Raw genomic sequence first — 21153 nt, 5'->3', positions numbered from 1 at the left:
TATGAAAATGTAAATATTCTTAGGGAGTGTGTGTTTTAGGGAATGTGTTTAGCAGTGAAGTTTCATGATGTCTGCAACCTATTTTCAAATAGTTCCCCAAGAAGTGTATGAAGGGTAAAAAAAAAAAAAGAAAAAAAATTTTAATGGCAGATCTAGGAGGAGGATATATATGTTTACTGCACAGTACCTTTAACTTTTTCTTTTAAGTGTAAAATTTTCAAAATAAAATCAAGACTAAAAGAGGTAGAAAAATTCAAATGACTTCAAAGTGGAAAATACAACTGAAATACCAAATGAGAAAAAAAACCTAGTATGTTTATTATTTTAGCATTTCAAAGGTTAACTTTGGGAAAGTAAAAACACACCACCACCCAATAACATGTATCTAATAAGAATCTACCACAAAGGCTGAAAAGTTTTCCAATGTAATATCCCCAGATTTTCAATTATCACCTTTTAGAAGGCTCGGGATTATAATCATCACAATACCTTCCTCTGATAATGTGATTTTAACTGAAAATACCCAATGAGCCTTGCCCAGATTCTTACTGGAATCTAGTTTGCCTGAACCACCAGGTGAAGAAGTTCCTCCATGCCAAGAACATGTATTTTAATAAATAAAAAATATACAGTCATACTCATAGGCAAGTTTACACACATACTTAAGTATCTTTTCCAGTTAATAGCACATTGATCCTTTGGAATTTTGCTACTTATTTTAATTGTTATTATAAAATCAAGTTCATAGTTTAATATCATTTCTATATCCATAATTTTGTGCTATTTTATTTTACCCCCATACCAGGATAGTCCAAACTCCAGTAACTAAGAATGTGAACTGATTCTTTGACTTAAGTTTTCTCTTAACTCATGGCTAAGAAAATGGTTTATCTATTTAAGATAACAACATGTATGAGGAGGAATCCTTCTGCTGACCCTGGCAGCAACTAGGCAGATAAGTAAAAAAATGCACTGAGTTACTGCTCACAAAATATTTTGTCATATAAAATGGATGAAACTAATTTATATTCTTTCAAAAGTTTAGTTTCTGTTCCAATGTGATAAGCAACTAACTTACTATTCAATTAGCATGTTATGTTCTTATTTTGTCATAAATGGGTCAGTTTGTAGTGCCTTAATTTAGATTTGTTTATTACGTTGGTATTTTAGGTAATAAGAATCTATTTTACCACTTACCATAGGCAAATTTAAGTTCAATGAAATAAATGTATATTTACCATTTGATGAAATTCTTATAGTTGAATTAGACTTCTCCCAATACACACATAAAAAAGAGCTATTTTGACACCTGAAACTAACATAACACTATATGTTAACTATATGGGAATTAAATTAAAAACTTTTTAAAAAGAACTATTTTAAACTATCGTTCTGATTTTATCATGACATTTCTTGAAACCATCTTAATAACCCCCAAGCCCAAACTGCTATCTCTCACATAGAGACATGAACAGAAACACACAAGCATGGACACTGAGATCCCACTCCCAAATTAAAAACTATTTAACTTAGCCTTTCAAAAGACAAGCCCTGTGATTAAATCATTGCAATCAATTTTCAGATGAACTTTCCGTAAATGTCTACTATACCTGGTCTCCCCATCCCACACACCTCATGACTACCAGAAATAAAGGAAGAAAGGAAAGAAGAAAAGAAAGAATATGGGGGCAAAGGGATAATTTGTTTACCAAAAACAAATTTGTTTACCAAAATACATAAATGTCCCAAAACCCTTCATATCAGTATATCACTTAACCAATAGAAAAAAAGTTTTTAAACTATTCAAAAATCCTATTTGAAAAAAAAATTTTATTCTTGGCATAGTTTGGCAGCCACTGACCAATAGGTCCTCATCAACCTGCATATAAAGCTAGACTGAATTTCCCGGCTCCCTTCCAAGTTAGGTGTGACATATAACCAAGTTCAAGTTGAAGGAATGTGAGCAGTAGGGAAGTGGACAAGAATGATCCTCCATGCTCTTTTCCCCTTCTGAATTGCTAGTGGGAGACAACCTGGGAAAGTAATTTCATAAAGTACCCTGGATTCCTGAACTGTGAAAAGCTGTCTGATGAATATTCACATTAAACTGTTACATAATGAGAAATGAGCTTTCAGTACATTTTGTCACTGAATTTGGGGACTGTTTGATAATGCAGTTAACACTGCCTTAATACATGGTGAAAATGTTTGTCAAGGAAAGAAAAACTGATTTTATACCTGCTCTTCAATGGCATTTGGCAAATTTTTCCAATCACAGTACCAAAATAATCTCAGACTAGCATATCAGAAATTCTTTAGCAGTGTTAGTAGTTACTGTCACTTTCTGAATGTTTTCATTTATAACTAGTTTTCACTCATCCCCAGATAGAACTTTTGCCCCCCACCCCCCCAAAAAAAAAATCAGGCACAGAGTTAAGTTGAAGACTTACTATACTCATGGTAATAATTCCACTTTTAGCTGAAGACAGAAACTCGTAAACTCTATTAACACTGATAAAATATTTCACATACTTAGAGAAATGTGCTATTATCACTGTTCAAACAGTTTAAGAAGATTTAGTCAATGCAAGATTTTCAGTTTTAAAAAGTAAAAAGAGCTGTGAAATTGTTAGCAATATGGTTGTAAGTCCACCACATAACAAACATGTCAAAATAAGTTTTGCTTCAATATATAATTTAGTTCAATTATATTACTTCAACATATAAATCAGTTGATATCCTTGATATTATTCAAATTTGATAAATAACAAATATAATCTGACCACGACAGGAATTAGGATACACCTCCATTCAAAACATACTAAGGGGGGTTACCTGAGTGGCTCAGTCAGTTGGCTGCCTCACTTTGGCTCAGGTCATGATTTAGGTCCTGGGACTGAGCTCCAAGTCCAGCTCCCTACTCAGCACGGACTTTTCTTCTCCCTCTCCCCTTTCCCTCCCTCCTCACTTGAGCTCATTCTCTCTCTCTCTCCCTCTCAAATAAATAAAATCTTTATTTATACATATTCAGCAGCCTCTATTATATAGTAATACAGTAAAATATACTTTTCAGATATTATTAATAATATTAGACACACTGGCACTCTGTTGTCATCAGTATATTAGCACTGATGCTGAGCATTTGAACATTATGATTACGGTACTCAACTACTGTCTAATGGGTATCTCATCTACACAATAAAATATATATAAAATATATAAATAATATATACACAAAAAATATATTATATATATAAATATATATATATAAATAAAATATATAATATACTTATATTTATAAGTATAAAATAACATATACAGGTATACACACACATACGTATTTGTGACATTGTATATGAAGCCGATATTAGAATTGATTTCTTCCTACCACTTCTCCACAGTCAGAAGTCAAATAACTGGTATAATAGCACACCACCTATAGGCTAACAGCAGCAGTTGGAAGGAAGCCAGCAGAAACTTAAGAACAGAATCACCACCTTGCAAGCCATCATTCCCCAGGGTAAAAAGACTGCCTAAAATAAGACTGCTCTGCCCCAACACACCTCAATAAGTTGCATTTGGCTGGAACCAAGAGAATACTTATACTTCAGAAAATCGTCTCCTCTGGTCCATCATCTAGCCGAGGTCAAGAGTCTCAATCAGGAGAACTCCAGCAAAAATCAAAGCAGAATCCAAGAACTCTTCCTGTTCTTGAGAAAACATTTCCCTGCCCCTCATGTCACTAAACACTCACAACCATCTACCACTTTCTGCCATAGGGACCATCAGGACTATTCTCATTGTTATTTAGCTTTTATAGTCATGAGACTGTATCACCAACTACTCTAACTCCTTCTAGGTATTTGCTGCCCCCAACTCATTACTTCCTTTTATTTCCTTATTTTTATAGCTTCTCATTGTCACTCTCTCTGACATCACCCCGACATAATTCTGAGTGACTTCAGCATTAATATTGATGATTTTTCCAGTACACTTACACTACCTTTTCTCCAGTGATCTTATCCTACATCAAGTTCTCACTTATACAGTCCTTCTTTTGAATCTGTCATTACTAATAACTGAAACCCATTTACAACCTCAACTTGCACATCCTACTTTCTTTCCACCAATTATCTTTTTCTGAAAATTCTCTCCAACAGTCCTACAACACCACTAAGATCTTTCAATCTACCAATGTTACCACCTTGTTCACTATCACTGGATATTCTCTTTCTTCTGTTTATTCTGCTTAAATCCAGTACTCCATTATTATCATAACTACTTTGCTATATTGCCTTAAAAGTTCCTTGCCCCCTCAATCTCAACTCTCACCCAAATCCTGTTTAAATGAACCCTCTACCTACATCCCTGCAACTGAATGGGCCCAGAGAAAACTGGTAACTATGAATATTCTCACTCAAAAAGAATAGTCTATAAGCTCCAGCAGTTCCTTTTTGCTACCTAGCAATGACACTATATTTCCAGAGTCCGTTCTCAATCCTACTTATCCAGGTAACTATAAGCACATTAGTAGTGGCAGTAAAACTGACCATGCCAGCAGAAACTATGCAAAGTGATCTTAATATGGGGAAAATTACAATTGTTCCCAACCTTTAAAATTTTAATATGAAAATAGTAATACCTTCATATTAAATATAATAAAAATCTCAATACTAAAAATCTAATTATTATTTATAAATGTATAAGGGAATAAAAACCAATAAAACTATTATTTAGTACACCATATTCTAAAATATTAGAAACATCAAGAATTAGAGTATCTAAAAAGAAAAATATAATGTTTTATCTCTTTACAAGTTGTATTTTATATATAATAAACTAGATACAGACATTCCTTTTGAAAGCTTGGTAAACAGATTATTTCCAACAAAACTGTATTATATATGCTTCAAATTCTGTTAGCACAAAACTGTCCCAACAGGGAAAAAAAAAAAAAAAGGAATCAAGTGTAAAATTTTTCCAATTACTTTCAAAACTTCTAAAAGACCCTATTTTCCCTGGTCACCACATTAACTATGAAAATGGACAATGACATTTCCCTCTAAAATTACTGACAATATAATCCCCATTTCTAGAAAAAGCCTTTGTTCAACTAATGAATAAGCCCTCATTGTGATGCTAAATCATAGGATGCACTGTAGTTCCTCTGAAAAGGCCAAACAGCATATTCTTTCACAAAGAATGAATCATTGGTGTAGAATATTCAGCCTATTTAAAACAAAGATCGGCTTTAAATCTATTGCCTTTCTTCCAGTTCTTTTGCGTGCCAACTGCTTGCTTTTGTTTTGCTGTAGGAGGAGCAAATATAAATAATACATATATTGTGATACAACCTCAAGCAGGAAATAGTTCTGGTTAACTCTCAATCATCCACTCCAGGAAGAAGAAAATATTTACCATTCAGATTTCTGTCCAACAGAACTGATGCATAAAACATCCACTTTTCACTACATACTAACTAGTGTAGACCTTACAACCCCTTGCATCCTCACTATTCCCAGTAAGGCTTCCCCTACATTCTGTGTGACTGGCAGATTAGAAATGTGATTGCAAAGTCCAAGGCCTTGGTTATGAGATGACACTCTCACAGTCAAAATTTGGTGTAATCAGGGATCCCTGGGTGGTTCAGCAGTTTAGCGACGCCTTCAGCCCAGGGCATGATCCCAGGGTCCGGGCCCGCATCGGGCTCCCTGCATGGAGCCTGCTTCTCCCTCTGCCTCTCTTTCTGGCTCTGTCTCTCTCATAAATAAATAAAATCTTAAAAAAAAAAATTGGTGTAATCTCTCCAATAAAATGCTAAATCACCAAATCCAATGAAATAATCTAACTTTTATTATCTTAATTGAATTTAAAATAGATTGAATTCACAGACAATGAACAAAAAGTGGTTTTGTTAATATCTGGAGGGTAGGTGGGTAGGTCCTTGCCCACAAAAATACCTTTTATTCCTAAAGTTGCCAAAAATCAACAAGGATTCACTTCACTGAAGAACAGTGAAAGGAAGAAGTAAGCTATTTCTTTTTTTTTTTTAGGACAGAAGATGAGTTTGGAGGAATCAAAGAATGGCTAGGGCAGACCCCAAATCTCCTTCTCTCTTCTAATTCCAGGGAATAGGAGTCCCTTTCTCCCAAACACCTGTGCCCAATCCCTGACTGTCCCTGAGAAGGAGAGGAAGCTGAAGGTGGTCCATTTTTCCACATGCACTAACACTGATCTCCCAGGAAACAGAGATGGGAAGCTGGGCCAGGCATGTCCTTCTCCATTTCTGGTTTTTAAGGATTAGTGGTAGGGGCCAGGTAGGATCATGGGCATCAGGTCAACAGGAGCAATGCTGCTCCATTATTCTGATCAATTATAAATAGAATCACTAGATTCTAAGATGCATTAGGAGAAGAATCTCTGTGTCTGCAGTATCTAAAAGCGTCTTATACAAATTAGGCACTCAAATAAGGTTAACAAATTAATCACATCAACTACACTCAAATTTTTAAAATAATTAATCAATCATTAAAACCTATAAAACTTACAAATCAAACCTGTAATGAAAACTTGTAAAACCTGTAAAATTTAAAACTGAAACTTGTAATGAAAACTTGTAATATACTGATTTAACATGACCATCATTTCCATTCATTAAATCTGAGACTTTACCCCTATAAACAGAAAACAGGTGAGTCAGGGCCAAAGAAGATGAGTTTCCTTTCCTTTCTGAGTTCCTGAGCTGTGGCAGCTAAAAACAAATATTACTACAGCCAGAATAATAGCTACCTTTCTTTTGTCTTCAGAGATTCTTATCTCTAACAGCCAAAAGTCTATCCTATGTTCAAGGTTCAAGTCAAATGCCACCTCCCCCAAGAAGTCTTCCTAAGTATCTATCCTTAAGGCTCCTTGAGGTTGCACTATCCTCAGGGCCTTGGTGACACTTTGGTTAAGCATTTATCACATTCCAACTAGATTACTGATTGAAAATTCCCCTGAAGGATTTATTTTAAAGTCTTAATCCTTCCTGTACATTCACAAATCAATAAACACTTGTTGAATTTAATTTTTCAGTCAGCAGCTGGTTTCTATTCCACTTCAAAGGTTATCCATTAACCAAAGACCTCTAAACTGACTCCAATAATCTCCTTTTAGCCTTCATTCCACCTGCAATAACTAGGAACTGTCTGCAACTTAAAACTGTTTCTACATGAAAGTGTGTTTTAAATCTCTAAGCACTTTACAGATCACTGTAACATAGACCCTGTTCAAAATTAGGGCATGTATGCACATAAATTTCCTAATTGTACGTCAATGTTATTCTTATTTGCACTAATTTATTTACAAAACAAATAAGAGAGGAAAAAACTATCAGTTACCAAATATCAGGGACACAAGAATAAACAGACACAGAGTATGGACCCTCAAAGAGCTTACAGTCTAGTTGGTGTGTTAGACATATAAACAAGAATCCATTTAAATATTAACTCTCTAAGTGTTAAGTGTTGCTGAAATCATCCACAGTTAATGAACGGTTAAATACTGGTTGAACTTAATGTATTCATCCAGTCAACAGCTATTTTCCTTCCTCAACTCTTACCAGAGGTCAATCATATGGACAACTGACCTGTAAACTGCTGGATTCAAAACACAGTGAGGACTCACCAATACATAAACAGCAGTCAAGAGAGGTACACCCAGAACTAAGGGGCCAGAAAAGGCTTCTAGGAGATTATTTTTGAACTGCATTTTGAAGGATGAGTATTGGTTTGGGGGAGACAGAATCTATACACAACTCACCTAAGATGGAATGTTCCTTCTGCTCTCTTGCTTCCAAAGGCTCATCTTAAATTTCCAAAATATCCCCTCTCTAGAGCTCAAGTATTAGACCAAAACATTAAAAGTCCTTAGTATTTGTTTCATCCTCTTGTCTTTTTACAAAATTTTACATATGATAATATGTAAAATGATCTTTAAACAATCAATAGTTGGTGAGTTTATCAAAAGCTTTAGAGTTCTTTTTTTTAATAACTAAAAACAGAAAAGACCCAAATGGTCATCAACAGACAAATGCATAAACGTGTTCTCCACACAATGAAATACTACTCATCAACAAAAAGGAATGCACTATTAATATATACAATATGGATGAATCTCAAAAAACAAACTGTGCTAAATTAAAGAAACCAGATATTTTTAAGAGTACATAATATAGAAGTGCATTTGCATAGAATTCTACAAAATGTAAACTAGCCTGCAGTTTAGTGCCTGAGGAAAGAAGGGTTGAGGGATCCCTGGGTGGCGCAGCGGTTTGGCGCCTGCCTTTGGCCCAGGGCGCGATCCTGGAGACCCGGGATCGAATCCCACATCGGGCTCCCGGTGCATGGAGCCTGCTTCTCCCTCTGCCTATGTCTCTGCCTCTCTCTCTGCCTCTCTCTCTCTCTCTCTGTATGACTATCATAAATAAATAATAATAAAAAAAAAAAAGAAGGGTTGAGAAGAAGAGAAGGATTACACTGAGTAGAAGGAAGCTTTTTGTGGGCAATGGATATATACACTATCTTGAGTATGGTGATTGTTTTACAGATGTATACAAATGCCAAAAAAAAAAAAAAAAAAAAATTATCAGATAGTATACTTTACATATAAGCAGTTTTGAAAATAATATATACCACAGCAATGTTTAATAGCAAAAAAGGGGAAGCAATCTAAATGTCCACTCAGTTGATGGGTTGGTAAATAATATATTCACCAATGAAACAATAAAATATTATGCAACTGTTTAAAAGAAAAATGTTAATGGTGGTGGATACACTTCTACTTCATTCACATGCAAAAACATTTTAATTTTTTTTGTATTTATTTATGATAGTCACACAGAGAGAGAGAGAGAGAGAGAGAGAGAGGCAGAGACACAGGCAGAGGGAGAAGCAGGCTCCATGCAGGGAGCCCGACGTGGGATTCGATCCCGGGTCTCCAGGATCGCGCCCTGGGCCAAAGGCAGGCGCTAAACCGCTGCGCCACCCAGGGATCCCGCAAAAACATTTTATATAGACATTTGATAATCAAAATCAAAAATATTTCCAGCTCTAGGGATCCCTGGGTGGCGCAGCGGTTTAGCGCCTGCCTTTGGCCCAGGGCACGATCCTGGAGACCCGGGATCGAATCCCACGTCGGGCTCCCTGCATGGAGCTTGCTTCTCCCTCTGCCTAGGTCTCTGCCTCTCCCTCTCTGTGTCTCTCATGAATAAATAAATAAAATCTTTAAAAAAAAAAAATCTGGTCTAACACCCTCATTTTATACATAGAAAATGAAACGTACTTATAAGCATTACAAAAGTAAGACCTTCCCATAAGGTCACAAAGCTATTCTAGCGCATCATCCTGATTTCCCTTCTAACTCCTTTCTCATACATATGGCATGCCTCACTTCTTTGACATCTCTTGTGTTTTTCCCTACCATGTCTGCCACTAACTTGTTATGAGCTTGAGCAAATGAATTAAGCCCTGAGACCCTTTAAACTAGTTGATCTATAAGGTCATCTTTAAATCCATGATTCTAAGACTCCCTAAGCTGCCAAAACCAGTTATATCCACATCAATGAATTCCTAGTGTAATGTCTGAATATAAATATGTAAGATAGCAAGATTGCTTATGCAGATTATCTATCTAATCTCCAAATTTACAAACCATGAAGAAAAGACTAAATGGTATTCTTACCTTGCTATAACTGTTCACACTTCTATCTCCTAGGAAAAAGTGCTTTTTACTACCTAAGTACAGAATTGAACTAGTGTGAATTTTAAGCTGATAAATACATGTGATTATCACCATCACATGTGAGTATCAAAGTGCCTAGAGAAGTTATTGAACATTTCAGTGGAAACTGTTTCTGTGTTCTGATACTGCCTCCAAAGCCATATTCCCTAAGGTTCTCCAGAACAGCAATATCATTTTCCATGGTGGCTTCATACATCTATGCTTACAGTTGCATAAATGGTATTAAATGAAGGGTAGCCAAGTTCTCATCAGAACCCCTACCCAAGTTGGTATACCTCACCCATCATTTGCTTCTGCTGAGAATAACACATACAGGATACTAAATTCACTCAGGCATATACACAGTGATCTAAACAATCACACACGTAATTTAGTTGTGAAAATAAATTATTGGCACTTAAGCAAATTGCATGAAAATAATAATATACAGGGATGCCTGAGTGGCCCAGGGGTTGAGCATCTGCCTTCGGCTCAGGACGTGATCCTGGAGTCCCAAGATCGAGTTCCACATCGGGTTCCCCAGAGGAAGCCTGCTTCTCCCTCTGCCTATGTCTCTGCTTCTCTCTATGTGTCTCTCATGAATAAATAAATAAAATCTTTAAAAAAAAAAAAGAAAGAAAATAATAATCTACATTAAAGGAACAGCCTTTCCCTTTTAATTAGTTGTAAAGTAGAACATCCACTGAGGAATGAATTTGGCTCAAAATAATAATAGATGCAAATGTATCATTCAGAGAGGTTTACAGATTTCAGAAAAGCCCCAGAAACCCTTGGAGTAATGTTAGAATTTAAGCTTTTTCCATGAGTAAAGCAGAAGAGCACATGGATAAGAACACAAGATCCATAATCTAGTGACATAAGTTTTCTAAGTCTTAAGTTTCCTTACCTATAAAGCTGGGGAGAGGGGGATATGTGTGCCTATTACACTTTTAGTGTTATTATGAAGTTTATATTTTTAATATTTTTTAAAATATTTTATTTATTTATTCATGAGAGACACCAAGAGAGAGAAAGAGACAGAGAGGCAGAGACACAGGCAGAGGGAGAAGCAGGCTCCAGGCAGGGAGCCCGATGTGGGACTCGATCCCGGGACTCCAGGATCACACCCTGGGCCAAAGGCAGGCACTAAACTGCTGAGCCACCCAGGGATCCCTATTATGCAGTTTAAATGAAATAATGCAAGCAAAAAAATTTATATAATGCCAGGGACACATTAAACAGTAATAACTGTTCTACTACTACTACTAGTATTATAACCTTAGGTATTCTACCCAGAGAGGTTAAAGAGCCAATTAAAAGTGAGTTAGGGGAAAACAAACTACAGTTGTCTGGTTTGGTATGCAAGCTAAGAAAGGTTTTTACATTTTTAAGTGGTTGAAAATATTATAAACAAAATCACTCTAAACATCACTATTTCTAAGCTCTAATACTACTATTGGTATATAGTAATAATGTGAAAAGATCTCCTTAGCAGGAACATGCGTTTTTTTTCTTTTAATGAACATACATATTATTAGTATGTTATTAGAAGTAAAAATAGCTGAACTCAATGGTAAAGTTAAATGCCAAAAGGAACAGTAAACTCAGTCACATCCAATGTAATTGATCCTTCAAGCTAACTCATCATCTTTGGGGAAAAAGAAAGGTTGACATAAAGGAAGGTATTTGGAAGATGCAAAGTGGAAAAATGCAATTATAGGACAGGAAGAAATAAAAGTGCGAAAAAAGAGCAGAATATGCTTAACCTACTTACAAGTAGACAGGAGAAGGAAGGAAATGAGAGAGAAGATGTAATAACAAATCATAAAAGGCAGAACAAACAGTTTAGAGTGCTTATGGGAAGTGTAAATCAGTAAAGGATCAAGTTTGATTATAATACAAATAAAAACAGGAATTCAAAATCTGTCCATTACTCTCTTCCTCTCTCCCTCCTTTCCCAAAAGGCCTTGTTTGATTTTGAGAAAATCTTGTAAAGAAAATGTTTCAAGATTTCACTAAGTATCTATAAAGAATCTGACCAGGGGATCCCTGGGTGGCTCAGCGGTTTGGCGCCTGCCTTTGGCCCAAGGTGCAATCATGGAGTTCCAGGATCGAGTCCTGCGTCGGGCTTCCACCGTGGAGCCTGCTTCTCCCTCTGTCTCTCTCTATCATGAATAAATAAATAAATAAATCTTAAAAAAAAAAAAAAAAAAAAAGAATCTGCTCCAGAGATTAAATAACATTTGGAATTGGGCAGCCCAGGTGGCTCAGTGGTTTAGTGTCGCCTTCAGCCCAGGGCCTGATCCTGGAGTCCCAGGATCAAATGCCGCGTCAGGCTCCCTGCATGGAGCCCGCTTCTCCCTCTGCCTGTGTCTCTGCCTCTCTCTCTCTCTCATTAATAAATAAAGAAAATCTTTAAAAAAAAAAAAAAACATATAAATAACATTTGGAATGTTAAAGGAGCAAAAGAAACAGAAACCACAGCTGGAGAACTTATATACCCTGATAGGAAAGGAAAACCTGCAAGAAGATTAAATCACTAACAAAATTACAAAGTAACATACAAATCAAGTAAATAATAATTCTGTTGGCACAAAGAAAGGAAGGCAAAGGAATTCATATTCCAGCTTGTGAAGGACTGTAGCACAGATCTTGAGAAGAGTCTGAAATACCAGTAGGGGAAACTGGAAAAGGAATCAAACAGGGATGAGTAAAAATATGGGCAGTAGCATTAAAAATAATAATAATAACAGTAATATAGGCAAGTAGCACTAATGAATTTATGAATTAACAAGTAGCTAAAAATTATAAATGCATCCTATCTAGAATAATTATTCTATTTTCTATTGCAATCCAGCATCAGCGATAACAAGCAGTTGGAAAGAATGAAGAAGTATGGAAACTGGCAGAGCTGATGGAGCAAAAAGCCAAGATGGTTAGGCTTTTTAGTAGATTATTAGGAGTGAGAATGAAATTACTGACAATAAATTTCTGGTTGTAGAATGGAAAATGAAACCAGAAGAAAGTTGCCCAGTTAGGAAAATAGGCAAAAAATGAGAGACTAGCCTAACTACAGTCAAAAATAAAACTCATTAAAAACATGAGTATTAAAAAAAATGAGTATTTAATAAAACATGAGTATTTTAGCATTATAAATTAGAAGAATGTATTTCTGTGGTATTTCACTGAAGCATTCTTGTGATTAGAGGACCAGAAATATATGGACAATGGTAAAATTAAACAGCGAAATCTAAGTACATTTTCTACTCTTAAAACAGAAAGAAAACTCTCCCAACAAATTACCATCACATAAAAACCATGATAAAGGACAAAATCCATCATGATAAACCTGGAGTCTTATCAAGCTGAAATCAAATAATTATTTCAAGATTCCATAAAGAAAGATTCAAAGGATTTAGAAATTACAAAAATATCTAAAATATTCCTTAAATACTACACAAATATCTCCCCTGAAATTTTTTTTTTTAAGATTTATTTAAACCACTGCACCACCGGGGCTGCCCTCCCCCCTGAAATTTACATTAGAAGATAATGATGATGAGGAGCCTGGGTGGCACATTTGGTTAAGTGTCCGCTTTTGGCTCAGGTCATGACCCCAGAGTGCTAGGATGGAGCCCCAAGCTGGGTTCTCTGATGCTCAGCAAGGAATCTGTTTTTCCCTTTCCTTCTGTCCCTCCCCTTGTTTGTGCTCTCTTTCTCACTCTCTCTCAAATAAATAAAATCTTAAAAAAAAAAAAAAAAAGGAAGAAGAAGAAAATAATGATACACACAAAGGCACTATGGCATTAAATGACTGGCTGATATCAGAATACAGAATTTCCAATTCAGTCAGAGTTGGTTGACTCATAGTTCAAATAGAATTGGTTTTATCGGGCAGCCGGGGTGGCTCAGCGGTTTAGCGCTGCCTTTAGCCCAGGGCCTGATCCTGGACACCCAGGATCGAGTCCCACGTCAGGCTCCCTGCATGGAGCCTGCTTCTCCTTCTGCCTGTGTCTCTGCCTCTCTCCCTTCCTCTCGAAAGAAAGAAAGAAAGAAAGAAAGAAAGAAAGAAAGAAAGAAAGAAAGAGAGGAGAAATGGTTTTATCTTATCAACAAAGTAGGACTGGCATGGATTGACAAGGAAATTACCTCCTTATATAGGTCTATTATTTGTTAAACTGAGATTTTTGGCTGTGAAAATGTTTTCTAGCCTGATTAATAGCTTAGGACTGAAAATAGCTCAGGTTTTCTATGTCTCTATATACTTTTAACTATATATATGCCTTTTTGCAAAAGGCTACTTGATAAAATTTAAGTACTTACTGATATCATCTTCGTGATAAATGACGGAATGAAAGGGCAGAGTTCGGTCTTTAATGTATCTCTCTGCTGGCTCAACATAAAACGTGCCACCACGAGTCTGGATGAATCCTTCAAATCTTCCATCAATAACAGACCCATGGCTAAAACTTCCTTCTTCACCTTTTAATGAAAGCAAGAAACTCTTGAAAAATTAATTTTCACATAAATGTTAAATTCATTCTTCTTCAAAAAGCCATTCTTATATATTTTAAGAACTTGAACACAAATTTATTGAGGAAATTACTTTTCACATAAAATATATCAAGCTGAATTTGAGATGTGATTAGCAACTAGTACTTGGTTAAAATCTATACAATTATTAGATAACAACAGTGACAAACAGAACATCTGTCTCACTGACAAACCTATTCCCAGCATCTAAGCATAGTACCTGGCAAGCATTCAAGTCATTCAATAAATAATTGTTAAATTAACTTAAATTCAGAAAGAAGCAAGCAGATCCACTGATAAAATATGCACTACAAAAATAAAGATATTAAAGTATCTTTTGAAGGGCGCCTGGGAGGCTTTTGAGGGATGCCTGGTTAAGCGTCTGACTCTTGATCTCAGCTCAGGTCTTGATCTCAGGGTTGTGAGTTCAAGCCCCACATTGGGCTGCACGCTGGGCGTGGAGCCTACTTAAAAAAAAAAAAAAAAAAAGGGCAGCCCTGGTGGCACAGCGGTTTGGCGCCGCCTGCAGCCTGGGGTGTGATCCTGGAGACCAGGGATCGAGTCCCATATCAGGCTCCCTGCATGGAGCCTGCTTCTCCCTCTCCCTCTGCCTGTGTCTCTGCCTCTCTCTCTCTGTGTCTATGAATAAATAATAAAATCTTTAAAAAAAAAAAAAAAAAAGGAAAGAAAGACAATAAAGCATCTTTTGAGTTTTTGCTCCAATTACCATGAATAAAAAAGTTCTTCTCCTACCTGATACAATCTGCATGAGACTTTTGGCCTCCTATTTTTACAAATACATTTTAAAATAATAAAGTATTTTGAACAAAAGCATACCAACAATCCTTTTTAAGATACTGGATTTGTGGGATCCCTGGGTGGCGCAGCGGTTTGGCGCCTGCCTTTGGCCCAGGGCGCGATCCTGGAGACCCGGGATCGAATCCCACATCAGGCTCCCGGCGCATGGAGCCTGCTTCTCCCTCTGCCTGTGTCTCTGCCTCTCTCTTTCTCTCTGTATGACTATCATAAATAAATAAAATTAAAAAAATAAAAATTAAAAAAAAAAAAAAAAAAAAAGATACTGGATTTGTAATACTGTCCCATCAATTATACTTCTCTTGTGAAAGAAAATACAGGATAAAGAGTATTTTGAGATAGTCACAAAGAAAAGCTGAGCACCAGCCATCAAAAGATATTAAGAAGGGGAAAATAGGAGAATGGTGTGTTAAAAGTTAAATTTATCTGTTAAAATTTTCTCATTAAAATAAGTATCAGGCTTTCCACAGCTTCTAAATTGTAGATTAACATTAATTAATCGACTGTGAATTAACTAAGAACTGAAGCTAAGAACCCAAAACACTGGTATTTTAAATAACATGATTTCTATCTGCAAACTCATTTAGTCCTGTACTTTTTTTGACCATCACCTAGCAAAGAAAGGCAGACACTACAAAGTTATCAGCCCAGAAAGATAAATGATCAAAGGAATAACAGAAAACTATGGTTTGAGATTGAAAGTCTAGACTGATGGAAAAACACTTTCCTTTGTTTACAGAATTACAAGAGTACAAGAAACTTTTAATTTATTAACTAAGTTTCATCTACAAGTAAGAAATTCTCAGTATAGAAATGTCTCATTTATTTGAAATCATAAAAATCAGAAACATTTTTAAACAATTTTTCATAATGTTATGATTTTGAGTGGAAATTTCTCTAAATATGTGGAAATGAAATTTAACTTTCAGTTAACTTTGTCTTAATAACTGAGAATTCTCTTGAGTATTTATTAATGTACAGTTATAATGATATTTTGACCCTAATACCTCCTAAAGATTTTGACTGTTCCTCCCACACTACTCAATTGTCAAATGTAACTTTCTCTTGGGTTAAGTGTGCTCCCCATCCCCCCAGTACCTTCTTAATCAATTGTAGTAAGAGAATTTGTTAGAATTGTGTACACACCAAATAGATTCAGGTAGGATAGCCCTGGAAGGATTTTCCTACGGAATGACTTTGTCATATTATTTTTCGCTGTTTCGTTGACCTTTACAGTCTCCCTTTCGGTTTCTTCTCTTTTCTTATAAAACACAGCTAATTTTTTGCTCGAAAGATCAGAAAATGAAAGAAGTCATTTAAAAACTTTTAAAAAATCTAACACTTTGTAGGTATTGAGAGAATCAACACTTCATACTTTTCAGAAGTATGGCATTGTATAATTCAATATTAAATATACATATAAAGATAGGTCTAAGAGTTAATTCATTCTTCAAAGACCATTACCCTTCATGACATATTTAAATCTCAGGACTTATCCCACCCTTCTGAAATATATGCTTATACCTCAAAATATGTGTGTTTCTTTGTGTAGAAAAACTAAAGAAAAGAATTCTTCTAAGATTCAACTTACCATAAATATGTCCAGTGTAAATATGAGAGGTATCATAATCAAGTACTTTATTTGATGTTTCTACTTTAAATTCATCACTGAAAAGAGATGTATCCCTCTTCATTCGTAGATTGAAATGTCTGGAAAACAGGGTGAAAAGGGGAAAAAATGAAATTAAAAGGACCCAAATTTTAAACAACTTTTTTTTTATTAAAAAGACTGCAAAATATTCAGTTTCACACCACTGTCTACTGGGAAACATACTGTCCAAGATTTTTCTTTTAAAAATTTTGCTCTAAAATTCAACCTAATAGCTGTGATACAAATCTAAATTATATAAAATTAAACAGTAACTAAGATATATTATAAATTAAATGCCAAGAGGCTGATTCCTACATGGTAAAACAAGTTAATTTCAATAGCAACTAAGTTGCTTGGACATAAAAACAAGCTTCTTGAACCAATTACTGTAATTCACCACTACCTGCCTTCCCTCTACCTCTTTAGTAATTCTGCAGCTTTACCATTTTCCCCTACTTTTCACAACTCAAACAATACATTAAAAAGTGCCACCTATATTAATGACTCTTCTTGAAAAGCAAACATGCTTGCTCTTTTACATACACGTACACACACAAACCTTCAACTCCTATATTTTTTTCCCTAGGGCTTCTAATTCTTCTAATTATCATTAAACCTTCCTTAATTTAATTTGAGAAGCCAAAGACCAAGACATTAGCCCAAATCATACTCATTCTCAACTGTCTTCTATAAAGGAAAGAGAAAGACCAAAATATTGAGGTAAAATTAAATAAAGAATCTAGGATTTAAATCAAACTATGAATCAAATCTTGTACCTAAAATCTACTAGCCCAGGATTCCTATCTGTTAAATAAAGATAATACATTCTATCCCTTAAAACTCTTTTAAGGATGACAGCTTATAATCCATGTAAAGTCAATAACACAACACCTGGCACACAGGAGTTGCAAATAAATGATAACTAATTAGCTATCATTACTAAACTCTTAAAAGTATATCATCTCTTTTATAATTGTCATAAAAGTCGGCAAATAGCACAATTTCTCAATGAATCTGAACCAAAGTGTTCAGTTAGCAACTCTCAAATGTTAGTAGCATGTGGAATAACTTGAATTCTCACACACTGCTGGAAGAAGTACAAAACAGTGCAATCACTTTGGAAAACGGACAGTTTTACTAATATTAAACATATGAAAACCCTATGACCCACAATTCTACCCCAAGAGAAATGAAAATATAAAAAGTTAAGTCCACAAAAATAAACTGAACACAAATGTCCATAGCAGTTTTATTCATAATATAAAAAACTGGAAATAACCTAAATGTCTATCAACAAGTAAAAAAAAATAAAAAGATTGTGGCTTATTCATACAATGGCAAACTACTCAGCAATAAAAAAAAAAATGTCAAATTACTAAAAATATGCACTTCTGTGAAGACTCAAAAGAATATATATGTAATTCTAGAATAGGCAAAAACCTATCTACAGTGACAGAAAGCAGACGGGTGGTTGCCTGGGGTGAAGAGAGACTAAGAGCAAATAGGGATGAAGGAACTTTTGGCTATGATGGACATGTTCTCTTATCTTGATTTGAATGGCAGTTACACAAATACATGTGTCAAAACTTAACTCACACTACAAACTTGAAATGAGTATAGTTGACCTTTGTTTTTTGTTTCTTTTTTGTGCTTTTTAAGATTTTATTTATTTATTTGAGAGAGAGAGAGAGAATGCGCAAGCATAAGCAGGAGGAATGGCAGAGGGCAAGGGAGAGGCAGACTTTGCTGAGCATCCCAGGACTCTGAGGTCATGTCCTGAGCTGAAGGCAGAAGCTTAACCAAGTGAGCCACCAAAGTGGCCCTACAGTTGACCTTTGAAAAACATGGATTTGAAATGCATGAGTCCACTTACCCTTGGATTTTTCCCCATAAATATAGTACAGTACTGTTTTCTTAACATTTTTTCTCTAGTTTACTTTGAGAATAAAATAAATAATATATAAGACATACAAAGTATGTGTTCATCAACTGTTTTATAGATCAATAAGCCTTCCAGTCAACAGCAACTATCAGTAATTGAGTTTTGGGGGAGTCAAAAGTTGTACATGGATTTTTGACTGCATTGAAGGGTTGGTGCCACTAACTCCCACATTGTTCAAGGGCCAACTGTATATTTTATTTTATGTAAATTACACTTTGCTCACTTCAGCAGCATATATACTAAAAACAATATATAAATTATACTTTTAAAAATTGATTTTAAAGAAAAACTCATTTTTTAGTATGTAAGGGTCAACAAGGTATACTCATTAACTTTAGAAAGTTATATGCCTTTTTCAACTTCTTCTATTTTCTATTTTCCTTAATTTCATATCAATCTTGGCACTCTTTTATTTTGAAGCTATACTCATTTCCCACTTGCCTAAAACACTCACCAAAACTCCTAAAGCTTCCCAGGTCCTGTGACAAGGACTCTAGGGTAGGAAAAGCATCCTCTAAGCCTTAAGGTTTCCATCTCCTACCCCAAGTAATCAAAAAGTCAAACACGTCTTCTAAATGGGAACTCTAGGGATCCCTGGGTGGCGCAGCGGTTTGGCGCCTGCCTTTGGCCCAGGGCGCGATCCTGGAGACCCAGGATCAAGTCCCACGTCAGGCTCCCGGTGCATGGAGCCTGCTTCTCCCTCTGCCTCTCTCTCTCTCTCTCTCTCTCTGTGTGTGTGTGACTATCATAAATAAATAAAAATTTATATAAAAAATAAATAAAAAATAAATGGGAACTCTACAAAGTTAAAAATAGGCTACCCCGAAGAAACAGGAATCCTGCCTGAATTCTTACTGAAATCTGTCTGTTATAAAATTTCTTTTGCTAACTGACAGGAAATTCTTAATCATTTATGCAGGTAAAAATAAATGCACTCTTTTTTCAAAGATCACAATATTTTGAAAAATCATTAACTTATCATTATATATGCTTCTAACTCACTGTACAAAGAGCATCTGAAAAAAAGCATCTTTGGGATGCCTGAGTGGCTCAGTGGTTAAGTGCCTGCCTTTAGCTTGGGGCATGATCCTGGGGTCCTGAGATCGAGTACCACCTCAGGCTCCCTGTATGGAGCCTGCTTCTCCTTCTGCCTATGTCTCTGCTTCTCTATCTCTCCTGAATAAATAAATAAAATCTTAAAATCAAAAGTATCTCTGTTAAACTAAAACACTAAATATCCAAGAGTTTAATATATTTATCATTCAAGATTTTTAATTCGGCAATATTATAAGAGCAAGAATATAAGTAAGAGTATATTGTATATGCAAAAAAGGGCGGGGAATAAACTTCCAAAAGACATTTTAGCTCAGTATAAGAACAATCTATGTCCCCAAAATAGTTTTATGTCACTTAAAATGTTTAAGCACATAGGAACCCTAGGAGGGAAGTTATAACAGAGAGAATTTAAGAACACTTGAAGTAGGTCTCTTCCAACCCTGATACTGACAGCCTAAGAAAATCACCTCACGTGTACAAAATGTTATTCTCTGCATTGATTTAAATTGGACTAACCCACAGATAAAATCAGTTCTTAATTATCCATGCACAATCAAGTAGCAGTATAGATAATAAAATTTAAAAATAAAAAAAATCAAATTTCAATCATACCCCCCAAATGCACTGCTTTTATTAATATCAATATTAATTTGCATCTAAAACATGTAAGAATAGAAGAGGGAATGGAGCAATAGCCTGAAAGGCAGGTAAATGGTAGAAAGAAGCCAGACTGAATTAAAGTCTGTCACAATCTATGAAATAGATCAACTGATACATGAATAATCAGACATGGATATAATTTATTCCATTAACTAAGTCACTAAATTCCAATTTCTTAATTTTAATTCTACTACTATCTGTTTAATACGTATCTTTATGCTATTTTAATATTTCTATGAATTATAACTTCTTTGCAACATTCCTGTTGGATAACATATTATAAAATAATAATAATTAGCTAACCACATTCAACCTTCCCAGTTCCTCAACAAGCCCTGAATAAAAAACAATCTGGTTTTTTAATTGTTTAAACTTTTGGTTCAAAGGTCAGAAAAAATACAGTGAACACTGCCTTATAAAAATCATTGTATTCTGGAAAAAGTTTGATGGTTCATCAAAAGTTAAACGGAGAATTACCATATGACCCAGCAGTTCTACATCTAGGTTTATATACCCAAAGGAATAACAGTCAGGGACTCAAACAGATTCTTGTACACCAACATTTATAGCAGCATTATTCACAATCAAGAAAAAGATGGAAACATCCCAAAAGTCCACCAATAGATGGATTTTAAAAATGTATGTATGAGTGGGATACATATAGAATGGATTATTCAGCTTTAAAAATGAATGAAACTCTGATACGTGCTACAACATGGATGAACCCTGAAAACAC

General features: G+C 35.2%; 1 protein-coding gene across 1 annotated transcript in view; it reads right to left on the bottom strand.

Annotated features, from left to right (window-relative positions):
• The window catches only part of ADAM10 (ADAM metallopeptidase domain 10), a 130719-nt gene that overhangs the window by 58602 nt on the left and 50964 nt on the right, over positions 1–21153 (bottom strand). The window contains exons 3-4 of the mRNA XM_041743624.1: positions 16700–16818; positions 14083–14241 (exon numbers count right to left, since the gene is read on the bottom strand). Coding sequence (XP_041599558.1) covers positions 14083–14241; positions 16700–16818 — 278 coding nt within the window. The remainder of the gene's footprint in view (positions 1–14082; positions 14242–16699; positions 16819–21153) is intronic.

Source organism: Vulpes lagopus, chromosome 2 (assembly GCF_018345385.1).
Source record: "Vulpes lagopus strain Blue_001 chromosome 2, ASM1834538v1, whole genome shotgun sequence".
NCBI lineage: Eukaryota > Metazoa > Chordata > Mammalia > Carnivora > Canidae > Vulpes > Vulpes lagopus.
Note: the sequence above shows the minus strand (reverse complement) of the source record. Positions and strands in the feature narration are given on the sequence as shown.